A 23592-nucleotide genomic window follows, 5' to 3' on the forward strand; every position below is an offset into this window, starting at 1 on the left:
TGATTTTGCCAAGGTTCACGAACTCATCCGTTTGATCTAGCTGGTGCTGAATCACGACGGTTTGGTAACAACAGCAATATGGTATATTAATTTATTTGCTTAACCCCGACCCGAGTATAGTTCATTAATATACACTGGTTATCATAAATTAAGGAAAATTCACAAAAATCGCGATAACTCAAGAAATTACACATGGAATTTTATGAAACTTACCCACAATATACAACACATAGTAAGGTATTAAACAACATAAAAAGAAATTATCAGACATTAATAGTAGTATAGAAATTAGCACATGTATAAAATAAACAAATTGGAAGTATCGGTTTGCAATAGAAAAAGTACCTTTAATATGGAATATGATTGCCTCTAGAAGCAATACAGCACAAACAGCGATGTGTGATGCTTTCAATTATGCGGTCTATCAGTTCAATAGGAAGTGAGAGCCATTGCTCTTGTAAAGCAGTTGCAAGCGTGGCAAGGGTCTGAGGGGGCGGATTGATGGCAGATACACGCCTCCCTAGAGCATCCCAAACGTGCTCGATAGGATTCAAGTCCGGGGATCGAGCTGGCCACTCCATGCGAGTAATTGTTTCCTGTTGAAGATAATCATCAACAATGCGAGCTCTGTGTGGTCTTGCATTATCGTCCTGTAACAGGAAGCAATCACCAATTGCCCCGGCATATGGGCGCACATAAGCATCAAGGATGTTGTCTCGATAAACCTGAGCATTCACGGTTCCCCTTGGAAAGACATGGAGGTATGTGCGCCCTCCTAAGGATATGCCTCCCCAAACACAGACACTGCCTCTTCCGTATGCATCTCTTTCACGGATGTTTGATGGATGATAACGGGTCCCAGGTTCTCTCCATATCAAATAACGTCTACTGTCACTTTCTAGACTAAACCTGGACTCATCCGTAAAGAGAACAGGCCTCCATTGATCTGACGTCCAGTGGACATGTTGTCGGGCCCACTGCAAACGGTCTCTCCTATGGCGTGATGTGAGCGGCACGCAAATGGCTGGTCGTCTCGCATACAGACCACCTTCGTGGAGCCTTCTGCGCACAGTTGACGTTGACACCAACCTTCCGGTGGCTGCAGCAAGAGAGGATCTAAGATGTGTCGGAGTAGCGGTTCTATTCCTGAGTGCACTTAATGTCAAATATCGGTCATCGGCACTGGTCGTAACAGTTGGCCGTCCTTGACTGAACCTCCTAGATGCCGAATCTGTGGTTTGAAATTGCCTCCAAAGTCTATGAACCACAGATGGACTCACATTTAGCCATCTGGCCACTTCTGATTGACTCTGCCCTGCCTCTAGTCTCCCGATGGCTCTCCATCGTAGTTCTTCAGGCAAATGATGCCTAGAGGTCATTATTACGAATTGGCTATCTCAGATTTTCAATGTCGCAATCACAGTAAAATTTGTGTGCTTTCTCTCAAACTTGGACTTTTATGCTCCAGGCAGATGACGTAAGCCGAGTGCAGCGCCACTAATTTGCATATTGCAATTTTACTCAGCTACTCTTAGTGGACAACATATGCAAATTTTGCACGGTTTGGCTTACTTTTGAAAGAGTTATCGCTATTTTTGTGATTTTTCCTTAATTTATGATAACCAGTGTAATTCTCTGCTTGGCAACACGCAAAATGAGTTATTAAAAGAAGGTTTTAAAATGAGATAAAGTTCTAAGTGATTTAAAAACTGTTGTTATTACAAATAGAGCACATATTAAAAAGCAGACCTTATAATTGCATATTATATTTTATAATTAATTACATATTTAAAACATAACTTTCGATCTAATGAATTAATTTTAAGTGCTTACTAACATGCAATCTTAATGGTATGAGAAGAAGGATATAAATTTATTAATTACTTAGAGACGATAGGTTAGGTTATGAAAGGTTACGAAAACATATTTTCACATTTTGGAAGTGGAATGGAAAAGAATAGTGATTTATAGGGGTTGAACCTTGGCGAACAAGGGTTGAACAAACACTTGCGAGCACTTTTATACTAACTTTATCTAGACAATATTTATTTTAGCAGCATATGTATTGGAAGATTTTATATGGCACGATTTGAAAGATCATGCTTGAAACTATTTAGAAATTGTGTTATATTTACTCATGCATAATATGGAATTGTTAAAATAGGGAATAGGAAGTTATAAACCTTTTTTTAGGTACGAATATTGTTTGCTCTATTAACAAATCATTGTGTAGGATTGCAATACGTATATTAGAATGCTTTTTTAATTAAACTGGTACTGGAAAAAGAGTAAAAACTTCCTACATTCACTTAGGTCGATGCAATTTTACTTAGGTAAAAAAGTCACCATTCTTAAAAGCTTCAAGCAGGATCTTTCAAATTGCGTAAGAGTTTCCAAAACCTTTCGTTGCTGACTAAAAAATTGTTTACATTGAGTTAGTATAGAAATGTTTCGACATTTTTGTCCAATTCCTGTGAGATCTGTTTTGAATTATGAACAAATCTAGATTTCGTAAGTCAACAAGAGTCAGTAAATTATGTAGTTGTATAGTTATTAGATAATTTTATCTTATAAATTTTTTTTTGCTTCTAATTAGAATACGTGAATATCGTAGGTTGCTGTATCGACCAAAATTTTCTGTCCTAAGTATTTATCTGGATTGGCCAGAAATATTTTCTGGCAAAAGTACTATTGAAAAGTTTTAGTTTCATTTTATTCGAGGGAAACTGAAGGGAAGCAGCATTAGTTTGGATGTCATTGTTTTAAACGTTTTTATGAAAAGTGAGTTTCCTAGTTTATTTGAAAAATTTGCTATTTAGACTAAATACTTATTTGGAAGAAATGCATGTTTTTTTAAAATATACTATATTATTTTTATACAAAAGGCGAGCATTTATCATTTAAAGAGCAGGAAGGAGAGAAATTTCTTTTAAATTGATGTTTTTAATATAATATAATACTAACAGAATACTACTTACTACCAACTAGACATTCTAAAAAGTTTTAGAATGTATACTTGAATCTTAAAAAAGTTACTTACGTATTTGCATTTCTTCTGTACCAGATTACAAATACTATGAAAATAAACAGAAGACATCCAAAAATTGAACCAAGAAGCCAGAAAATTCTGGAAGCTGTAAAAATTCAAAAAATTAATATAAATTAACTAACTTTGAACAATGAACTTTGACACTTTTTTTACTTCCTTTATGAACTTAATACGTGAGCAACGAGAAAATGTTATTTACTGAAATGGTATTGAGGGTAACATGTCTGCATAAATTATTTAAAAAAAAATTCATTCGAATGCTAAAGTTTGATTTATTATTGTTAAAGAATGAATATCACACTTTGTTTGGAGATCATTATCATATTTGTTGGAAAACTTTTCCGGAATCCACAGTTCATATTGCAGCTTTATTTTGGATGCTCCAAAAATATGATACTACACTCTATAACAAAAAAATCGACTCACCAAGAAGCAATCATCCGATTGCTTTGAAATTTCGTATGCATGAATGTTTTGAACAGATATGGCTGGAATGATGCCGACTGGGGACGTATAGTCTTTAGCGACAAATCCCGCTTCCAACTGTGTCCTGACGATCATCGAAGACGTGTTTGGAGACGCACAGGGCAGAGGGGGGATCCTACCTTCACCATTGCACTCCACACCGGCCCTCAACAAGGCATTATGGTCTGGGGTGCCATTTCCTTCGACAGTCGGATCCCTTTTGTCGTCATTAGAGGTACACTTACTGCACAGCGGTACGTCGACGACATCCCAAGACCTGTTCCTTTTGCAGACCCTGGGCTGGTTCTTCAGATGGACAATGCCAGACCACATACGGCCCATCGAGCCTGTCTGGGATATGATGGGAAGGCGATTGCATCTGGCACGGAATGTTGATAACCTCGCTCGACAATTGGATCTAATTTGGCAGGAAGTACCGCAAGAGGCTATTCGGGAGCTGTATCGGTCTATGCCACGCCGAGGTGGGTCAACACCTTATTGAACTTGTTACTGTAACTCTGCAATAAATTATTCAATTGTTCTGAGATTTTAATCATTTACTATTCTGTACATTGTCTTCCTATCCACCAATTTTCGTTTCAATAGGACAACTCCTTCCTGGTGTGTTGATTTTTTTGTTATAGAGTGTATTTCGAAATAAACAGAAGAAGAACGAGAGAAAATAGAAGTACCGCGTTCTGCTAAGGAAGAAAAATAATATTTACTAAATTTCAAAACAAGCTTATTTTGCAATCTGGTGTAAAAAATTTCTAAAATTTGAATGCTAATTTGTTTCATAAAAAAGTTTGTCAAAAAATAGAGATTCTCATTAAATGAATTTTGCCAAAATTAATTTAATTAATTTTGTCCCCAAACTACAACGCATTGTTGTCACAACGTACACTAGTGCCACGTTCTCTCCAGATGAAAATCAGCCTATTATCAGGATGAACAGTAAAATGGGACCCGTCGGAGAATGGAATATTGCGCCATTCATTTCTCCATGGCCTCTTCCCGGTCATGGAGAAAAGCTTACGCAAAATTATTTTATTTAATAAATCAAAATTAGCAAATTATTTAATTTAATAAAAGTCGAAAAAATTTAAATTGTAAAATGTACAATTTCTTACATGCTTTTAAAAATGTAAATTTTCTAAGGTAAAATACAAAAGTTTAGTGAAATCGGTCTAATTTTTCATGAGAAATTGAAATTAAAAAAAAAATCGAATAATTAAATCTGAAAAACTTACTATTATAACTTGGCTTGTCATCAGGTTTAATTTCAATTTTCATTTTTCCACATCTATTTTGAGCGTAACCTTCTTTGCATCTATAATAAAAAAGAAAACCAATAAAAATATCTAAATTTTGTAACTTTTATATTTTGTATTCATTTTTGAAGCCGTAATATTAGTTTTTAGTGGAATTTTCTGCCAGATTCTAATTCTATATGATTCTACAGTTTCCATATACCATGATAATCCTTGAGAAATATTATGATTGCAATTTTTCTCTTTGATAAATAACTTATTAACATTCTGAAACACACTTTTGTTTTATTTTAACCGCATTTTAACCATTACAACTGTTGAATCATGTCTAAAGTTAATGAACTCTAATCAAACAATTTTAATTAAAGTTTAAAATAATTTTAAAACTTTTTGGAACTTTTCAAAAATTTTTATGATTTAGAATGGTAATTTAATAATAAAAAAAAGTTTAAAAATTAAAAATAGATAATTATGTTCCATAAAACAAATTTTAATGAATAAAACAAAAATTATTTCAAAAAAGCTAATAAATGCCTAAATAAATCTGCCATTGGCGTAAGTTGGTGCTGGAGTAAATTCTAAAATGCGCTTTAATCCTTAATGGTAGCGTAATTTTGAAGAAAACGGTCATGAAAGCGAGCATTTTTTATGCAAGAAAATTATATAAAATTGAATACATGTACAATGTAATTATTACTTTTTAATTTTCGGTTGAAGTTTTAAATTACATGTTAGAAGATTTCTGAAATCTAGTTTAAAATAAACTATCTCTAAACAAATGAACAATTTTTTGTGTATAGATTGAGAAATAAACTAATTCTGGAGACAGCTTTATGGAAAAACATAAAAAATTGGGGTAGAATTTTTTTGTTTTCAGTTGCATGAAATTATTTTTGAAAAATCTAAAATTCCTTAACATCACGTATTCTTATCGTATAATCGGTTTCTCTCAACGAGCTGCAGTTTTTATGTAATTAAATGATCCCTACTTCTTTGGTACGTAGAGAGTGGTAGGAAGAAGGCGATAATATATTTCTATTTATATATGCGATGTGTTAGAGACAAACATTTTTAGTCTTATAAGAATTAAATAAACTAGAGTAAAAGAGTGTATATAACTAAACTGAAAATGTCATTTTGAAAAACCACTGCAGTTTTCGGGATAAAACTAATTTCAGATTTGAAATCCCAACACATGAATTCGGTAAAATCAAGTAGTACTTGTATAAATACAACAAAAAATTTGTTCCCCAGTGTAAATTTTTATGTTACCCACGAGGCAGTTTTAATAATATAAACGATAATAATTAATAAAATCACAAATTGGAAAAAATCCGAAAAGTAGTTGTAATATTATTTGTGCTTTTCTAAATTCTTTCAATTCTATTTACAAGCAGCAAAAAATATTTTTGTCTAACTTAAATTTTACACTTACTTGCAAACTGGTATCTTTCCGTCCATCAAACTGCAATTGCCGCTGTTCAAGCAGAAAGTCTCAGGACAGACTAGGGGATATTAAAAAGATAAAACTCTACTATATGTTAAAAAAAAGTTGTTTTTAGCAAAATTAATTCAAGATTTTTTTATGGCCCAAAAATAAACATGAAATTTAATGCTATGAGAAAAAAAAAACTAAAGTAAAAAATTGAAGTATTTTGGCTAAAAACCACTTCTTTCAAGCAAAAAAATAATAAATACAAGATAAATAAATAAATACAAGAAAACACGAAGAAAGTTAAGAAAAACAATAAGTTTCATTTATTGTGCTTAAGCTGCAAGTAAACAGAACTCATTAGATAAGTTCAAAATGAAGAATAAAAGAAAGAAAAATTATAGACATATGAAAAAAGGGGGGGGGGGAATAATAAGTAAAAAAATAACAAACGACAGTTTATTAATAATAATAATAAAAAAAAATAAAAAATAAAAAATATATAAAAATAAAAAAGATGAAATTTTATTTAAAAACCGGAAAAAAAAATATATAATCTTTTCTTCAGCCCACACGATTATATTCACAAAACAGATATGGATTAGCACATAGAAAAATTATTTAAATTATCAAAGAAAAAAATTTTTTTAATAGATAATTTTAACACGGATTTGCCCGAAATGGATTTGCACATGGAAAATTGTATAAATTAATAAAGAAATTCTCAGCAAACAATTTTACCCACGGATTTGCCCGAAATGGATTTGTTGCTAAAATTTTTTTTATTAATTTACACAATTTTCCATGTGCAAATCCATTTCGGGCAAATCCGTGGCTAAAATTATCTACTAAAATTTTTTTCTTCGTTAATTTTTCCATGTGCAAATCCATTTTGGGCAAATCCGTGTTAAAATTATCTATTAAAATTTTTTTTTCTTTGATAATTTAAATAGTTTTTCTATGTGCTAATCCATATCGTGCAAATCCGCGGCTAAAATTATTTGCAAAACAGGCAATTTGTGTTTCTCTTTTCTATTTTCTAATTTTTCTTAAATAAACATCTATCTTCTAAAACTGTTTATGATCAATTTTTAAAATTATCCAGTATAATATTACCTTGCGCACATCCATTTCGGGCCCATCCTTGGTAACTAACAAATCAAAGCTCAGAATAACAAATCACTTCGGCAGTGCAGTAAGAACGACACTTTAAAACCCTCTTGTTACACTCAATTTGCGCTTTTGTTTTCATCTTTTATTTTCATATTTTGTAATCTGGCAATCTTTCTGCGAAAACATTTTTAAATCATTCTTGAAAAATATTCCGTCCATGTAAGTTGATCTGATTTTGCTACTCGCTTTATAGTCCCCCTTTTTAATGTTTTTTCTTTTTATTTTATTATCTGTTTTTACATGTTATTATTACTTTTTGTGATCTATTTTATTTGTTGTTTTTTTTATAAAATTTTTTTTGAGTGCTCCTCACACTATTGTATTAATATATTTTGCTTTGGCTTTATTGATACAATATCAGAAAGCACTCTGTTTTGCAGATATAATCGTGTGGGCTGAAGAAAATCTTTGATTATATCTTTTTTTCCGGTTTTTTAAATAAAATTTAATCTTTTTTATTTCTTTAAATTTTTTTATTTTTAATAAACTGTCGTTTGTTATTTTTTTACTTATTATTCCCCACCCCCTTTTTTTCATATGTCTATAATTTTTCTTTGTTTTATTCTTCATTTTGAACTTATATATATACACATATAAAACTTACTTGACAATATTTTTGTATTGAAAAATACATTTAACATTGTGAGAAAAAAATCTGGTCAAGGAGCTTTGCATTATATTAAAATTTTTTTTTTGAAATACTAAGACGAAAATTGCTTTTTATTTTTCCTGAATGACCGAAAATCATAGTTTTTTTGTTAAAAAGTATGACATTTAATATTATGCAATAAAATACGGTCGTAAAAAGTGTAAGTTATTTGTATAAAATTCCTGAAATCTGCGAAAAAAATTGTAAAAAAAAAAATGATTTCAATAAAGGCCTGTAAAATTTGTGAGATTTTCCGAGCTCTAATACATAGGTTACAACAGTAATTATGTGTGCATACCTCCACAAATGCTTTCATCTGAACCATCAGTGCAATCGTCGACTCCATTGCAAAGTTGTTCCCTTTCTATGCATGGAGGGAATGTTCGATCATGGCAGAAATAAAAGTTCTCACCGCATAGCTTAGCATATTCTGTAAAAATGCAAGAGTTTCATAAATGCCCGGTCACAACAATCAGTGTTTATTTGAAAAATACCTACACTATAGTGTCCAAAAATTAAGCATACCTTTACACAAGGCATAAGTGTGCTTTACTTTTAGACATCAGTGTACGCAAAAATAGTGATATTTCTTATTTGATATTATATATTACTGTTATACATTACAAACGTCATTACCTATGTAAATACATACGTAAATGCAATCAGGATTACATATGATTATAGATTACATCTGTAAAAAAAGCCTAAACCTTACTGAGAGGATATTTCATTCTGTTAACTATCACTTTAAAAAAACACTCTGTTTTATTTTCCAATCAAATTTAATTTACATTATTAATATATTGAATTGTTCATGGCAGAGTGAACTATTTAATTCCTTTAAACTAAATCCTATTAAAAAGATACTTTTGATACCACATTTTTAATTTTAAAAAAAAAAATCTTTTTCAAAGGACGCTAGCCAAACTTAAGTTAAATTCATAAAAATCAATACTTAAGTTTTTTTTAATGTTTTTTCACTCTTATATACTTTGTTACAAAAAAATTCGTTCGCAATTTTTCATTTGAGTGAAATGCTTTATCATTCATAAGGGATTTTGGAAATGTAGTGATAAATCCCAATAAGTCTTTTCCCCCCATCTAAAGAAAATTGAGGGTCGTGAGTTCAATTCTGGTTGCCGACTAAACAACCGGCGTGAATCTATATTACAACCGTCGTTGAACAGCAGACCCGATTTTTTGGGTTTACAGCTATTAATGTTCAACTACGTAGCCTTTTAATTTTGAACCCAATCCAGAGGACAAAGAAACTCCTGGATCAAGTATTGGGAAAATTTGCCTTTGTGGAGGACGTTTTGATGGAACTAACCCGCATTTGCGTTTCTTTGAGAGGAAGACCACGAGAACCTCTCACGGTTAGCCTAACGACAGGGGGACTCTAACCCATAATCCGTTTACCACTGAGGATATTTCACGTCAGCACTGTGGTCGGTGCAAGCTGGATGTGGAATTCGTATCTACTGGGATTCGAACCCGGTTCACCTCATTGGAAGGCGAACGCTCAATCCCCTGAGTCATCGTGGCTCGGCGTATATCTACAGCAAGATGCACGTTAAATTTGTCGTGGTTGAAAGTCCTATTATTGGTTGTAACATAGAAGTTTGGTAAGAAGGGTAACAGCTCAGGTGCTACCCACATCGTCTGATGAAGGTCAAAATTATGTGGCATTCCTATCATGGCCGTTAAAAGATAAAGCTCTAAAAATGGTGAAAAGAGCTTGGCCGTGGGTGGGTGATCGGTTTCTAGAAAGCCTTAGTTTCTTTTACATCTATATGTTTCTTACCACTGTGTCCAGATAGGTATTTAATAAGTTTCTATTGCTTACATTAAAAAGTGGCGTTCTTCACCAAAACCACTCTAAAAAATTGCTCCCCAAAAGAAATTGAAAATGTTGTTTATCATGATATTGTCCCATACCTTCATATAATTCAATAATTTCTGCTATGAGAGAGACTATTATCTAAACTTATTTAATAAATATAATTTTCTGTCCTAAGAATTTTTTTCTGTTGCAATTCAGGAATTTCCACTTAATAGTATTGCCAATCAATATAATAAACTATAGAGTAAGACAAGCAAAATAATTCAATTAATAAAATTTCCAATAATTGTTTAAATGTAGTTATTTTTTTTTGAACTCGAAGAAATGCATTGGTAAAAAAAAATCTATAAAAAGCAATGCTTAATACAAATTAGCAAACAAGAATAACTCGTACAGTTTAATATATTTTTTTTACTTCAATTAAAAAAATTGATATTTAATATATTTTAAATAACTATATTAAAATGCATATTTTTTATATTATCATTCAATATCTATTATATTAATATTAAATTTATATGTATTACTTTAATTTAAATATGTACATTAAATATTCTTGATAGATAAATTAAAAAAATATAATTTTAGATTGAAAAAATATTTGAACATTTTCATTAAAGTCTAGAAAGATAAATGCATTTTTTAAAAATCTAAAGCAAAAATTTTACATTTTTAAAGGACACATTAACCCGTTTTGTCCCGAATTTATATATTGAAATATTACAAAAAGTGGTTTTATGGAATAAGTGGTATAATGTATTATCGAAATTAATTGGTTTTTCTACTGATAGGGCATTCAAAAAGTCATTGATAAAACAAAAAAAAAACTTGTTCCTTATAATTCTAGATCTAATCAGAAATAACTAAATCATTGTGGTATCTGAGAATCTTTTAATTCACCCAGATAAATGAAAATGCTGAAAAAAGTTTCCCACCACAATGAATGTTTTTAAAAAAAGGAACTGTCCTATATATATGACGCTGGGCGTTAACCGGTTAAATATTCAAGACTAGCAAAAATGCAAGCAGGACAACAGATGTCGGAAACAAATTTTTATCTATATTTTTACCAGCTTCTTTTTACAACCTTTAATTTTTATAAGTTTAAATTATTAATTTAGTGGTATTAAGTATAGTAATTTTTAGTTTTCTTATAAATTATGTAAAAATAATCATCTAATTCCGAAGAGTAGATTTTTAAAAATAGCTGATATTATTGCGAAGATGAATGTTGAAATTTAGAAAATCAGAATTCTTCTGATGATATCACAATTAATGAAATAGAAATTGTTTTTGATTAGTTACCATTAAAATTGATAAGAACCTTGGAACAGGAGCTTAGGTATACATTTTATTACCTTCTTAACTACACTGGGAAATAATTTTTTTCCTGTTGCATGAGATTTTTTAATCAGATTGTACATATATTTTTTGTATCGCTGACATCAAGTCTGAAATTGGTTTCTCTTTTCAAGCTACAGTTTTATGCAATTTATAATGCTTTAAGTTAAAATCACATGTTTTTGTCTTTAGTGTTATTTTCAAAGATGTAGACAACTTAAGTGTACTCCTATACGTTCTTTATAAACTTGCACATTCAGACATAAAAAATATAAACTAAAGCAGCAAAAATTGCAGTTTTTGGAGAAAAAGTAATTTCAGATTTGAAATTCCGCACCCGAATTAGGTTACATCAAGTACTTGTGTAAATGAAACAAAAATATCGTTCCCCAGTGTCATCTTTCAACTGTACTTTGTCCCGCAGTGGACTGATCGTTAAGACACGATTCCCAGCAGATCACCGAAGTCAAGCATCATTGGCTGCCGCCAGTGTGCGGGTGGGTGACCAATAGAATCAGTCTGCGTAGGGACCGAGGGTATGCGGTATTGATCCTCATTAAACTGTTCGACTCCGCGTGCAGATCGTCGGGCTACCGAAGCGGGGGTGCTATCCCCTCTGCAGATGATCAAAATTGTGATGGCAAGTCTTCGGATCATTCTCAGGGATGCTTCCCAGACCGTCGCCAATAGCCCATTGCGCAGCTCTAGTGCGACGTAAATGAACTACAACAACTTCAACTGTATTTACCACAACTACATTTTCAACCGTACTGTTTCAACTTTACCAGAAAGAAAGTTATTTTTACTGACCACATCCGTATAATTCATCCGATCCGTCGGAACAATCTCTTACGCCATCACACACCAAGAGAGCAGGGATGCATCGCTGATCACTATCACATTGTCTCTGACCATGAGGACAATCTTTTCGCGGCAAGACACTTGGGTGAGGATCCTCGGTTGTCCACGCGACAGTACTTATTTCTTTAGGAGCTGAAAGAAAAATATTTTTTTTTAAGATTATCATTGGAACGCTGGTAAATGCGTATTATAAAAATAATTCAGGCATGCTACTTACATAGTGTGGAGGCACAGGTGCTATCGCAGTCCAATTCGTCACTCCCATCTTCACATTCTGGAGCACAATCACAGACGTAACTTTCTGGAATGCACTGAAAACCACTCTTGCACCGGAATTCATCTTCCTTGCACACGATGGAAGGGCCTGTTGGTACAATCGCCTCTCCTACAAATAAACAATTATGGTAAGTACTAAATAGTTGTTGTAGAAACTTCAAACCAGATACTTAATTTTTTTTCTTCTTCCAAATCCCATATTTTGTAGAATGAAAATTTAGATTTAGAGAGTGGGTTGGTGGGTATTAGTTTCCGTTAATGTCTAAATAAATATATATTTCTCTTACACGGCAATAAAAAAACAACAACTTCTTGTTCCTTTTTCGCGTTGAGAATCAAAAACTGAAATATCAAGAAAGTGACCAGTCATAAGCATAAATACTTAAAAGTAAATTTTAATGCATTTCTGAATGAAAATTCTTTACTCGTGAGAGTAACGAAAACGTGGGGCATAGCAAGAAATGAGAGTTTAAAGTAGGTTTATTAATATTTTGAGTTCTACTTCAGTTTTATTGATGCTTCATAATTACCGCAGCCAGCTATGCTCTTTCATTTTCCATTCTTTTCCTTGGTTTTTATTCATTATAAGAGTTCATATTGGAATAAAACGTAGTGAGTTTATCGAATAATAGTTAAAATGTTTTGACCTCAAATACTGAAATTTATAATTTTATGCGCATAAATTAGTAATGTATATAAATTGAACTAAATATTTATAAATGAAAGGTTTCAGACGACGTATTGGAATCCAAGTTTTGGTTTCATAGTTTTACCTCCTTCTTCGCATCCATGCGTAAACTTGACTTCATCGATTGCAATGTCCGTCTTATTATCGCCACCTCTCGTTGCAATAAAAGAAACCCTGTAAGGCTGATCACTTCCAACCCTTACATGTGCGTACAACCATCTAACCTCTTGCGGTCCTTTCCTTATCCACAAAGGGAATACTTGCCCCTTTTCACCTTCACTACGAACCTAAGAATAAAATTTAACAAGAATATCAACAAGAAATCAGAAAATTGGCACTGCAGTGTAATAAATAACAATACAATAATAATAATAATAATACATATTGAAGAAAGCTGTTATTTTAAGTTTGAAATAGTCATGTTTTACATGATTACTTTATACTCTCTCCTTCCCAAATCAGTAACTATATTTTTGTCGAAATTTTGTCCCAAATTAGTAGTTACATTTCTAGTAGGTAAAATCATAAATAACTTCCAGTTACGTAGATCGACACGAGTAAAATTATGCAACTAATGATAACTTTGTTAATGCTATCCAATCTTTGTTCGACTCGATGCCCAGGAGAATAACTGCTGTTATTGCTGCCAGGGGAGGATGCTCTGGGTACTGATTCCTCAGGATCTATACATACAAATATCCTGAAAATTTAATCACTTGTTCTTCCAACTATAACGTATGTGCCCAATAAATATCATTCTGTTATTTGCATTCCTTCCTGGTGTAGCAATTTTAATGGCCAGTAGAGTAATTTAGTACTGATTTAAGGAGGAAATACACGGTAAGTGAATGTTGCTGATTGATAGTATAGCACCTCATAATATTTGAAAAACGTTCAAGCAAAATCATAAAATCACCAGTATTGACAATCATTAAAAATATTCAAACGTCGCAACTAATTTGGAACACAGCGAATATCAAAAATAGAAATAAAATACCTAAATTTATATTGAAGTATTTCATGATTATGATATACAGGAGTTGTACAATATAATCTGAGTATTGCTATACTAATTATACAGAAACAGCATTCCTTTTAGCTGAAAACTTTTGGAAAATTCTATTGCAAAAGTTCATCACCTTTTTTAAAACATGTGCAGTTAAGAGAAAAACTGTTTCATTAGAGTTAGTATAGGGTGTTAGCATAGGTTAAAATGTTTAAACTTTGAATCACAATTCAGATAATTCTAGAGCAATTAACTTTTAATATGCTGACAATTTAAAATTTGCATCGTGCATTCTATCGGTAGAAATCCTTCAGCACGGCATTGAGAGTGGCAGATTTTCACAGAATCTGCAGATTACAATTTTATCTTTGAATTAGAAGAAAAAAATTGATAGAGGAGAAGCAGAAAAATCCTCTTTAAAATTCCTAAACTTAACTATTTGTCTTAGTTCTTTAAAAAAAAATTGCAAATTGGCGAACATACAAGCTAAAGAGCAATGTTGACTTTTAAAAATTCCAATTTAATTTCTTTAATTCAGTTCACTTTTGAAAAATAACGAATTTAAAAACCGAGAAAAATTTAAAATATGATATTTTTATATTCCGAAAAATCTAGTTCCTTGATTCTAGAGATTAATTGAATTCTTCATATTTTCATTATTCCATTCATTTTAAAATGTATAAATATGTTGATAAAATTTTTATCAATTTCATAATTACAAATTATACTATGCATGTTAGATTAATCTTAAATTTTATAATGGACTCTATGTGGCAGGTTACAGACAAATCAGAATCTATGACGATATGTTACAGATTGACTCTGTTAATTCTGCTACCTGGTAAATTCATAATTCTAATTTAGATTTTTTTTTGCGTCTCATATCATATCATATTTACATTTATAATTGCAGCTAATGTAATAACGGGCAGTTATTTTTATGATTCAGAAATTTAAATAGTACAATTTATAAGCCAGTCGTACATAACTTTTGATAGATGTGAATTTTGTGAATCAGGATAGCTCGAATACATTTTAATTACTTTTCAACTAATTATTTTATTTCAAAGTTTCCCTTAGTATTTTCAAATGGAAATAAAATTGTTATGTATTAACCTCTAGTGTTCCTAAACTGGTAGACCCTTTCATATAATACCAGAACCGAAGATGACACTTTCCTTCACTGGCATTGAATAAAGGCGTCACCACACCAGCTCTTTCACCATCAACTTGCTTCGAACTGTCAATATATAGGAAATAACCTAAAAAATAAATACACACAGCATAAATACCTAACTATAGGAAGAACTAAAACAACCGATATTTTACCCAATTCGAGATATTTTAAGATACTATTAATAATACATACAATATAACATAATAATACAAAATAATATTGCCATACAAAATAAATAATACAAAAAAATATATAAAATAATAATATATATAATGCCAAAATTTATATAATAATAATATAATATATAAATTTTGCCATAAAATATACAACAAAATAATTTAAAAGCACGAAAAATTTAATATTTTACAATTCAAAATTTTTCGACTATTATTAAACAAAATAATAAATATTTACTAGAAGTTATTTTTTGCATCTTTGGATAAATGAATTTTAAAATTGCATGACTTTTATAATTCGCTTAAAAAGTTCTTGAGATATGGCGAGATATGCAAAAAATTAAACTAGCATTAAGGGGTCCAAACTTTGGTCAGCTCTCCAGACTGTATGTGAACCATACTTCCCAGAGTGCTGTTAAATTTGGAGAATAAAAACCCGAATCTGTACCGAAAAAAGTATGTTTATTCAGAGAAAGTACGTTTTTGTGTTTGATTTCGTAACTTAAAATATTATATGCACTGATTAATTAGCATAATTGATTTACCTCTTCGAATGATTAAAATTGAGTCCTAGAACTTAAAAATCGGATTGTTAGATCAAAAGTTATTCAGCGTACTCCGTTTATTTTTTTGCCCACGGTACAGAGCATGTTAGTTCCAAACAACGCCTTTATATAATATTATATAACTGTGATGCTTCTTACCTTCCTGCCTAGGATTATGATTTCTTCTCGGTCCAGTTTCAGTACTTCGTCCATCTTTTGCCCTTGACCATTCAAAATCAAGATCTTTTGATTCCCAGTTGCAGTTTTCTTTCCAATTTTCTGAATCAAAATCACAGTCTCCGTATCTTTTAGCTGAAAACAATTTAAGCATAAATATAATCCAACATTTGCAGGAAAAGAAATTATGAGTCAAGTAATAGAACAAAATGCTTTTGCTGCAAGTTTGCTATAATTAGAATATTATTTTAACTCAATTTTTTATGGTCCTGATTTTTTTTGTCTTTGACATAACACAAATTATTCTCGATTTATAGACTTACACTGACCCTAACTAACACGACTTGATCTTTTATGGCTCGAAAAAGTTAACCGAAATGAAGCAGACCAAAGAATTGAAAATAGCCTCCACGCGGTTTCTTATAGGTAGTCCGATCAGACCACTATGAAAATAAACCAGTTTATGAGAGACTCATTTAATACAAAATCTAATAAAAATACGAAAGTGGTAGCAAATATATGTCTAAAAATTTGTTTAATTTATGAATATGTTTGGTTTGTCTTATTCACTTGTTAACCACCACAGATTCAATTCTCAAACATATATGATAAATTTCTTTTAATCACTTTTAAAATAGAAATTGGGTTCATGTGCGCAACTGGTTCACTTTTAAAATAGTCTGCGCATACTATTTCTAAATAACCGTGTGGAGGCTTTCTGATGTAGGAGGTGATGATATAGCTCAATTCCAAATTTCTGCGCAATAAAGTCGAGTATTTTCAAAGAATGAGTAAGCTTGTTTTATGTCCGTATCTCATGCATTTTTAGCCTCAAAACTGCACCGTCTTGCAGTGGAATTCAGAAATGAAGGGAATTAAGTAGATGAAGTCATTCAAGTTCATCCTAATCATATCAAAGCTGCCAAGTTTGAGTGAGCTTTGTGATTATCATTTTCTCCTTCATGATTACACTGGGGAATATTTTGTTGTTGTTTGTTTGAGATATTTTAACAGATACCTTTTACATCGCTTAATTTTGATATGCTATCGGTTTTTCTCTGAAAGCTACAGTTTTATTTAATGCAATTTAATAATACAGTCTGTACCAGATTTTTTTAAAAATTCACTGGAGTGACTACTAAGTGATCCCAATTCTCTGTTACATAGGTCGTGGTAGGAATAAGGAGATAATAAAATTACTCAGTTTATGATTTGATAAGTTAAGGTCATATGTTTTTTGTCTTATTTTCAAAGGGACACACAAGTTAATATATATGTTTATAAAACTATGCGTTGTTTTTAAACTTGTATGTTCAGAAACAAAATAAAATAAACTGAAAATACCATTTTGAAAAAAAAAACTCTTTAGCTTTTGGAACAAAAGTAATTTTAAATTTGAAATCTCCACATAGGTAATCTGAAGTATTTGTATAAATGAAAAAAAAATTGTCCCTACTGTTATCACTTATATTCGTGAGGAAATTTTTTTATTATCATTTGTTGTTAGAAATCAGGAAGAAATAGAAAACTTAAAATTTCCCATTTGTTGTTAGAAATCAGGAAGAAATAGAAAACTTAAAATTTCCCATTTGTTGTTAGAAATCAGGAAGAAATAGAAAACTTAAAATTTCCCATTTGTTGTTAGAAATCAGGAAGAAATAGAAAACTTAAAATTTCCCATTTGTTGTTAGAAATCAGGAAGAAATAGAAAACTTAAAATTTCCCATTTGTTGTTAGAAATCAGGAAGAAATAGAGAACTTAAAATTTCCTCTTAAATTTTTTTTAATCATTTGTTGTTAGAAATCAGGAAGAAATAGAAAACTTGAAATTTCCTCTTAACCTGGAATATAAATTTAATCTTATTAGTGATGGGGAGGGAAATCTAATAATAATGAAGAGAGATGTACCGTTGATGTTTGGAATTTCAAAAAAGTTCTACGACGTTAATAAGAGATAGTGAAAATATCCTTATGTGATACAAATATGCAAACATGCGTTAAAAAAACGACAACTGCTTATAACTTAAAGTCGAAAACTAAAACTAACAGTAAAATGGAACTTTGGTTGGAGTTGAATCATATTAGATTATAATTATCAGGACAATCAGATTACAGTTATCAGGATCTGCAGTAAATATGTATGTAAGCATATATATATATGCGTATATATATGTTTCTTATGCAAGTACGAACATATACTTGTACGCACATAAGTATGTATGTAAGTATAAATTAAATTAAATAAATGAATAAATGAAACAAAAATTGATACTCTTACTTTTTATTAACTGTGAGTATCACTTAAAAAAAATGCAATTCACTTACTGCAGTTGTATTCATCTGATTTGTCTGCGCAGTCATATTTTCCATCACAGTGTGTCCATACTTTGATACATTTTAACTCATCTAAACACATCCATTCATCACTCGAGCAGTGAATAGGTGGAAAAACTGAAGTTAAAAATTATTTTAAAAAATCAGTTACAAAACTAAATAAATGACAATTAAAAGAAATAAAAACTTCGATTTCTATCACTTACTTCATTTTTCCATGAGGAATTTTGATTAAAATCAAGCAAATAAGATATTCTTTTTTCAAAAGTTTTCCTTCTGTCGCATTTTTCAAAAAATTGGAACCTTTTCCCACATGTAGCAATTTTTGATCAAAACTATATAACATTTTTTTCATTGACAACAGCCTAAGATAAATTACTTAAAATTCATCATAATTTGTTGTTCTGATATAATACCTCTTTGTGACAAAAAGTATTTAGAACTTATGCTTTTCAGCGGAGTTCGAATAGCAGTTTTGGACTTGTTATAGTCGAAATTCAAAATAATCTCAATCTATAAGTGGAAACGTGCTGTCCAATAAAAGCAAAAATTTATTATAGGAGATTAAAATAAGCAGGTTTTCAACATTATCTTTTCAGTTTTTTTATTGAAAGTGGATGTGAGGATTATTTTATCTTTAAATATGAATTATTTACAATGTAAATCATAGTGATAGTTACGATTTAATTATTAAAGAGATTTCATTTTTAAGCTCACATGGCAGCCCTGTATTTTGAATAAGAACGTACTTATAGATTGGACTTATTTTATAACCGTCGTTGAACAGCCGACCCAATTTTACGACTACTAATGTTCAATACCGTTTACGACTACTAATGTTTAACTACATTTACGACTACTAATGTTCAACTCCTTGTAATTTTGAATTTAATCCAGAAGACAAGGAAATTTCTGGATCAGTACCTCAGAGGTATTGATTTGTTATGGGAACATGGAAACAACTCTACAACTATGGAGTAACTCTACAGATTTAACTTGCATCAGTCACCATTTACTACACGGGGAGTCTTCCGCCGGCGAAAATCGAACCCACGAACTCTTGGACATGGGCCCAGTGCCCTATGAACCAGGCTATCCCGGCCCTAAAGGTTGAACTTATATGTAATACAGTAAAACTTGTGTAAGTTGACCACTTGTGGTGCATTGTTTTAGTGGTCAACTTAGACAAGTGGCCAACTTATAGAGGGGGTTATTATCATTGTTTACTTTTTCGCTACAATAAATTTAATATATTTTTTTTACTTGACTTAAAAAAGTTATTCAGAAAATATGCAAATGAATATCTTAAGAAATGCGTTTAAACCTGAATGAGCTTCAAATTGATACATATAATTCTAATATTTAACTAATTTTTTAAAAAATTTTTTTTCGTTAGTTATGCATGTGAGGCGTTTAATAAATATAATTTCTTAAAATATCAGAACACGAGAACATGTAATTTGAAAACTTTAACAAAATAAAATTATTTGAACACTTTAAAATTTATTTACTACTCTTAAAGATCAAAGACCATAAATAAAGGATCAAAGCATATTTCAGAGCATTCATTTATTCAAATGCTCACTATTGCGACTGGAAGAGCAACTTTTCAACTAACATACCTGTTTTCAATGAACGGATGAAAGAAATGGTCAAAAGCTGACCCCTTACAGTTTCCCCTGATGGTCAACTCACAAAAGGGTTTAGATTAGCTTTTTACACTATTTCACCAAACAAGTGAAATTTTAACACACATTGCCAAAATGACAGAAAATTTTCTAATTTTTTTTCTTCTGATCAACTTATGAGGGTTTTAGAATAGAATTCCATAACACTCCTAGACAAAATTGACTTATTTCAGTGGTCAACATACAAGATAGACAGGTGGTCAAGTTACAAAGGTTTTGCTTCTTTATATTATATAGGAAAAATTCCGTTCTTGATAATTGAGGTCAACTTATGCAGGTGCCCAACTTACAAGAGTGGTCAACATGGCAGGTTTCACTGTATCCAGAACGATATCATTAGCTACCATGGTGCGTGATCCGCCCATGAATTAGCATTTTATTTTATAGCCGCCGTTGAACAGCCGACCCAATTTCTTGGGTTTACGACTATTAATGTTCAACTCCGTAGCCTTGCAATTTTGAACCCAATGAGGAAAAACGGCAACTCCTGGATAGGGCGAAATTTTGCCTTCATGCGAGACTTTTTTTTTGATAGAACTAAGCCGCATTTGCGTTACACGGAGGGAAAGACCACGAAAACCTCCCATGGTTAGCTTGACGGCAATAGGATTCTAACCCATGATCCGTCAACAATTGAGGATATTCCACGTCAGCACTGTGGTTGGTGCAAGAGGAATTCGATACGGAATTCATATCGACCAACCATCTCTGGGATTCGAACCCGGTTCACTTCATTTTAAGGTGAAACTCCTGTCCCCTGAGTCAGCACGGTTCTAGAATGGGGTTAGCGGAAGGAATTGCCCTGTCAAGTACTTAGATTTAAACCCGATAGAGAATTCCTAGGATCATATGAATTGCTGAATTAAGAGGTACAATGACTGTCTAAAACTGGGAAATGTCTTTTTTAAGACACAAGCCATAACGCTAGGGGAAAGCATGAGTAAGAGGATTGAAGCAGCTACTGTCTCTCATGGAGACCTATTATTGAATATGAATAAATTTTGTTTTTCTTATGGTATCCAAACACTAAGAAGATTGACTGTGATATCATTAAATATTACTTACGAGATTCACACGCATAGAAAAATAAATCATCTATAGCTAAGCTGTTAAAATGAGTTTCTCCTAAAGTGCACTGAACAATTACACTGAATTCTTCCTGGTTCTTTATCTCAACAACAGCATTTTCCCATTCTTCGTCTGTTTCTTCATCTGTCTCCCAAAGTGTTTCATACTAGATAAATTACATAGAACATTAGAATGAAATATCGCATTTTTTTGCAATTTCAGAGAAAAATATTTAGAGCATCACGTTTTAAAAAAATAATAAATTTTAAATATAACCTCTAGTAGCCATTTTTTAGTATCCACTTTATTTCATGGACTCTATGTGTTATATGGAAACTATGTGTGCATTATGCGAACGGTAGGTAGGAGAGTGGGGAGAGGTCAGGCAGTACCGAGGAGAGACCAGCTCAAGCCTTGCTAGAGACAAGACGTGTTTTTCTCTGCTCCGCAATTATGCCGTATCACCGAACTGCCCGCGGCGGATCTATGAACTACGCACTTTACTCAAAGTTTCTTCTAGAACAAACTACTGATATCGTGGAACTTCGTAATCTGCGAGATTCCATTGGAGAGATTTCTACCTCAACACCAAGTAGATATTATAACGAACTCTTTAACGCAGCGGTGTCCGCAATTCAAACTGTTGAGTCGAGTCAAAAGAAGCCAACTGCCTCAACTACAATGGAGACAACTATCACTGAGACAGCGGAAATCCCTGTGACCATCCCAGAAAGTAGTGTTACTAATGAAATAGAGACTGAACCCGTTTCCGAGCACAGTGTTCCGAATAATATCACAACTCCTTCCAGTAAAGATTTGAATATGGATATAGACGAAGAGACATCAGTCTCTGAACCTGAGATCCAAAATAGAAACAACAAAGAGCTACCAGCTAAAAAGAGAAAGAAGAGGAAGAAAAAGTCTGCTGCAGCTACAGAGAATGTTGACCCATCCATGACCCAGAAAAGCTGCACTCCTCCGGAATCTCTTTTCATGCCGGAGCCCACCCCTATTACTGCATCAGAACCTACGGAGGAGACTACCAACAAAGCCACAGAGCCTTCCACTTCAGTAGAAAAAGCTCAGCCAGTTAAAAATGCTAAAGTCCTCATCCGTGGCCTTCCTGATGATTTTAGTACAGATGAAATATCCCTTGAATTAGGGAAGCGGAACATTGAAATCCTGAAAATAGTCCAGTTTAAGAAGAAAGTGGGTGAAGCCTTTAGGCCCCCCCCTGTACCTCATCGTTATGCCAATGCTAGCCAATCACGAGATGATCTACCATATTGAGAGCATCAAGCAGATCCCGATCAGCATAGAGAAATACCACGGCGGCCGGCGGCCGCTGCAGTGTTTTCGATGTCAGAGTTTCGGCCATACCCAACGTTCCTGCTCCTCCAGCCCAAGATGCATGAAATGTGCCGAAGGGCACTATTCATTCCAGTGCAGAAAGAGCCGAGACTCCCCAGCTAAATGCTGCAACTGCATGCAAAACCACACCTTAAATTTCACTGGGTGCGAGGCCCGTCCCAGTCGAAAGAGAAAAACGACCAAGGACACGCCTTCTTCTACAGCCCACAGACTTGTTAGCCTCATCAGTGAACTTAAAGATTTGCTGAAGGACCAAGACGTACTGCATCTTCTCACAACTTTAATCTAGGGGAATTCCCCATACAACTGATGTACTACTGAATCAACTCATGCCTCACCTCATCATGGACTTATTATCTGATCCTAACTTAGAACTTTGAACTGTATATGACCTCTGGACTAAATGCTAAAACAGTATAGATGAATCGGTTAGAAGCGCTTCGCGCTTAACACCGAGATTCCACTCATATCAATCAATAAATCATTATGCGAACTTTATCTATTTTTTCCATTATATGCCTTTTAGACATAATCATGATTTCGTATTGTTGATATACATCGATTTAGTGATTATTTCTTCTTTTTTTAACCCTTAAGAAGACAGGGCATTCAGCTAGTATTACATATCTTATCAAATGCAACAAAATGTTTTCTTTCGTAAACTTTGCTTCATTGGGATACCGGCAAATGACGTAGTGTGGGTATCTCGATCCTGATTGGATGTTGAAACGTGGCATCTTCTTACTTTAATAACTGTTCTTCCATTCTATTCCCAGTAAGCCAAGCCCGTTAAGTATCAATTTTATTGAGTGGCACATTCTGTATTCTTTAAAAAAAGATCTCAATTCTTTCAGTTTTTTCTTACTTAACACTAAGATAGGCACGAAGACAAACTAATTATTCATCGAAGTTGTCAAGTACACGAAATAAAAATACATCACGGTTACAATGAAGTACATAAACAAATAATGCATTTAAGTTAAGTATAAGACGTAGACGAGA

The 23592-nt window shown here is 32.3% G+C and overlaps 1 protein-coding gene across 1 annotated transcript in view; it reads right to left on the reverse strand.

Annotated features, from left to right (window-relative positions):
- The window catches only part of LOC107438594 (MAM and LDL-receptor class A domain-containing protein 1), a 166217-nt gene that overhangs the window by 6910 nt on the left and 135715 nt on the right, over positions 1-23592 (reverse strand). Inside the window, exons 57-67 of the mRNA XM_087163643.1 lie at positions 21217-21385; positions 18455-18580; positions 16112-16264; positions 15171-15316; positions 13134-13335; positions 12302-12469; positions 12034-12216; positions 8338-8469; positions 6221-6290; positions 4765-4844; positions 3041-3134 (exon numbers count right to left, since the gene is read on the reverse strand). Of these exons, the coding sequence (XP_087019769.1) occupies positions 3041-3134; positions 4765-4844; positions 6221-6290; positions 8338-8469; positions 12034-12216; positions 12302-12469; positions 13134-13335; positions 15171-15316; positions 16112-16264; positions 18455-18580; positions 21217-21385 (1523 nt within the window). The remainder of the gene's footprint in view (positions 1-3040; positions 3135-4764; positions 4845-6220; positions 6291-8337; positions 8470-12033; positions 12217-12301; positions 12470-13133; positions 13336-15170; positions 15317-16111; positions 16265-18454; positions 18581-21216; positions 21386-23592) is intronic.

The sequence above is a fragment of the Parasteatoda tepidariorum genome, chromosome 5 (assembly GCF_982258835.1).
Source record: "Parasteatoda tepidariorum strain Cologne lab strain chromosome 5, Ptep-v5.0, whole genome shotgun sequence".
Classification (NCBI taxonomy): Eukaryota; Metazoa; Arthropoda; class Arachnida; order Araneae; family Theridiidae; genus Parasteatoda; species Parasteatoda tepidariorum.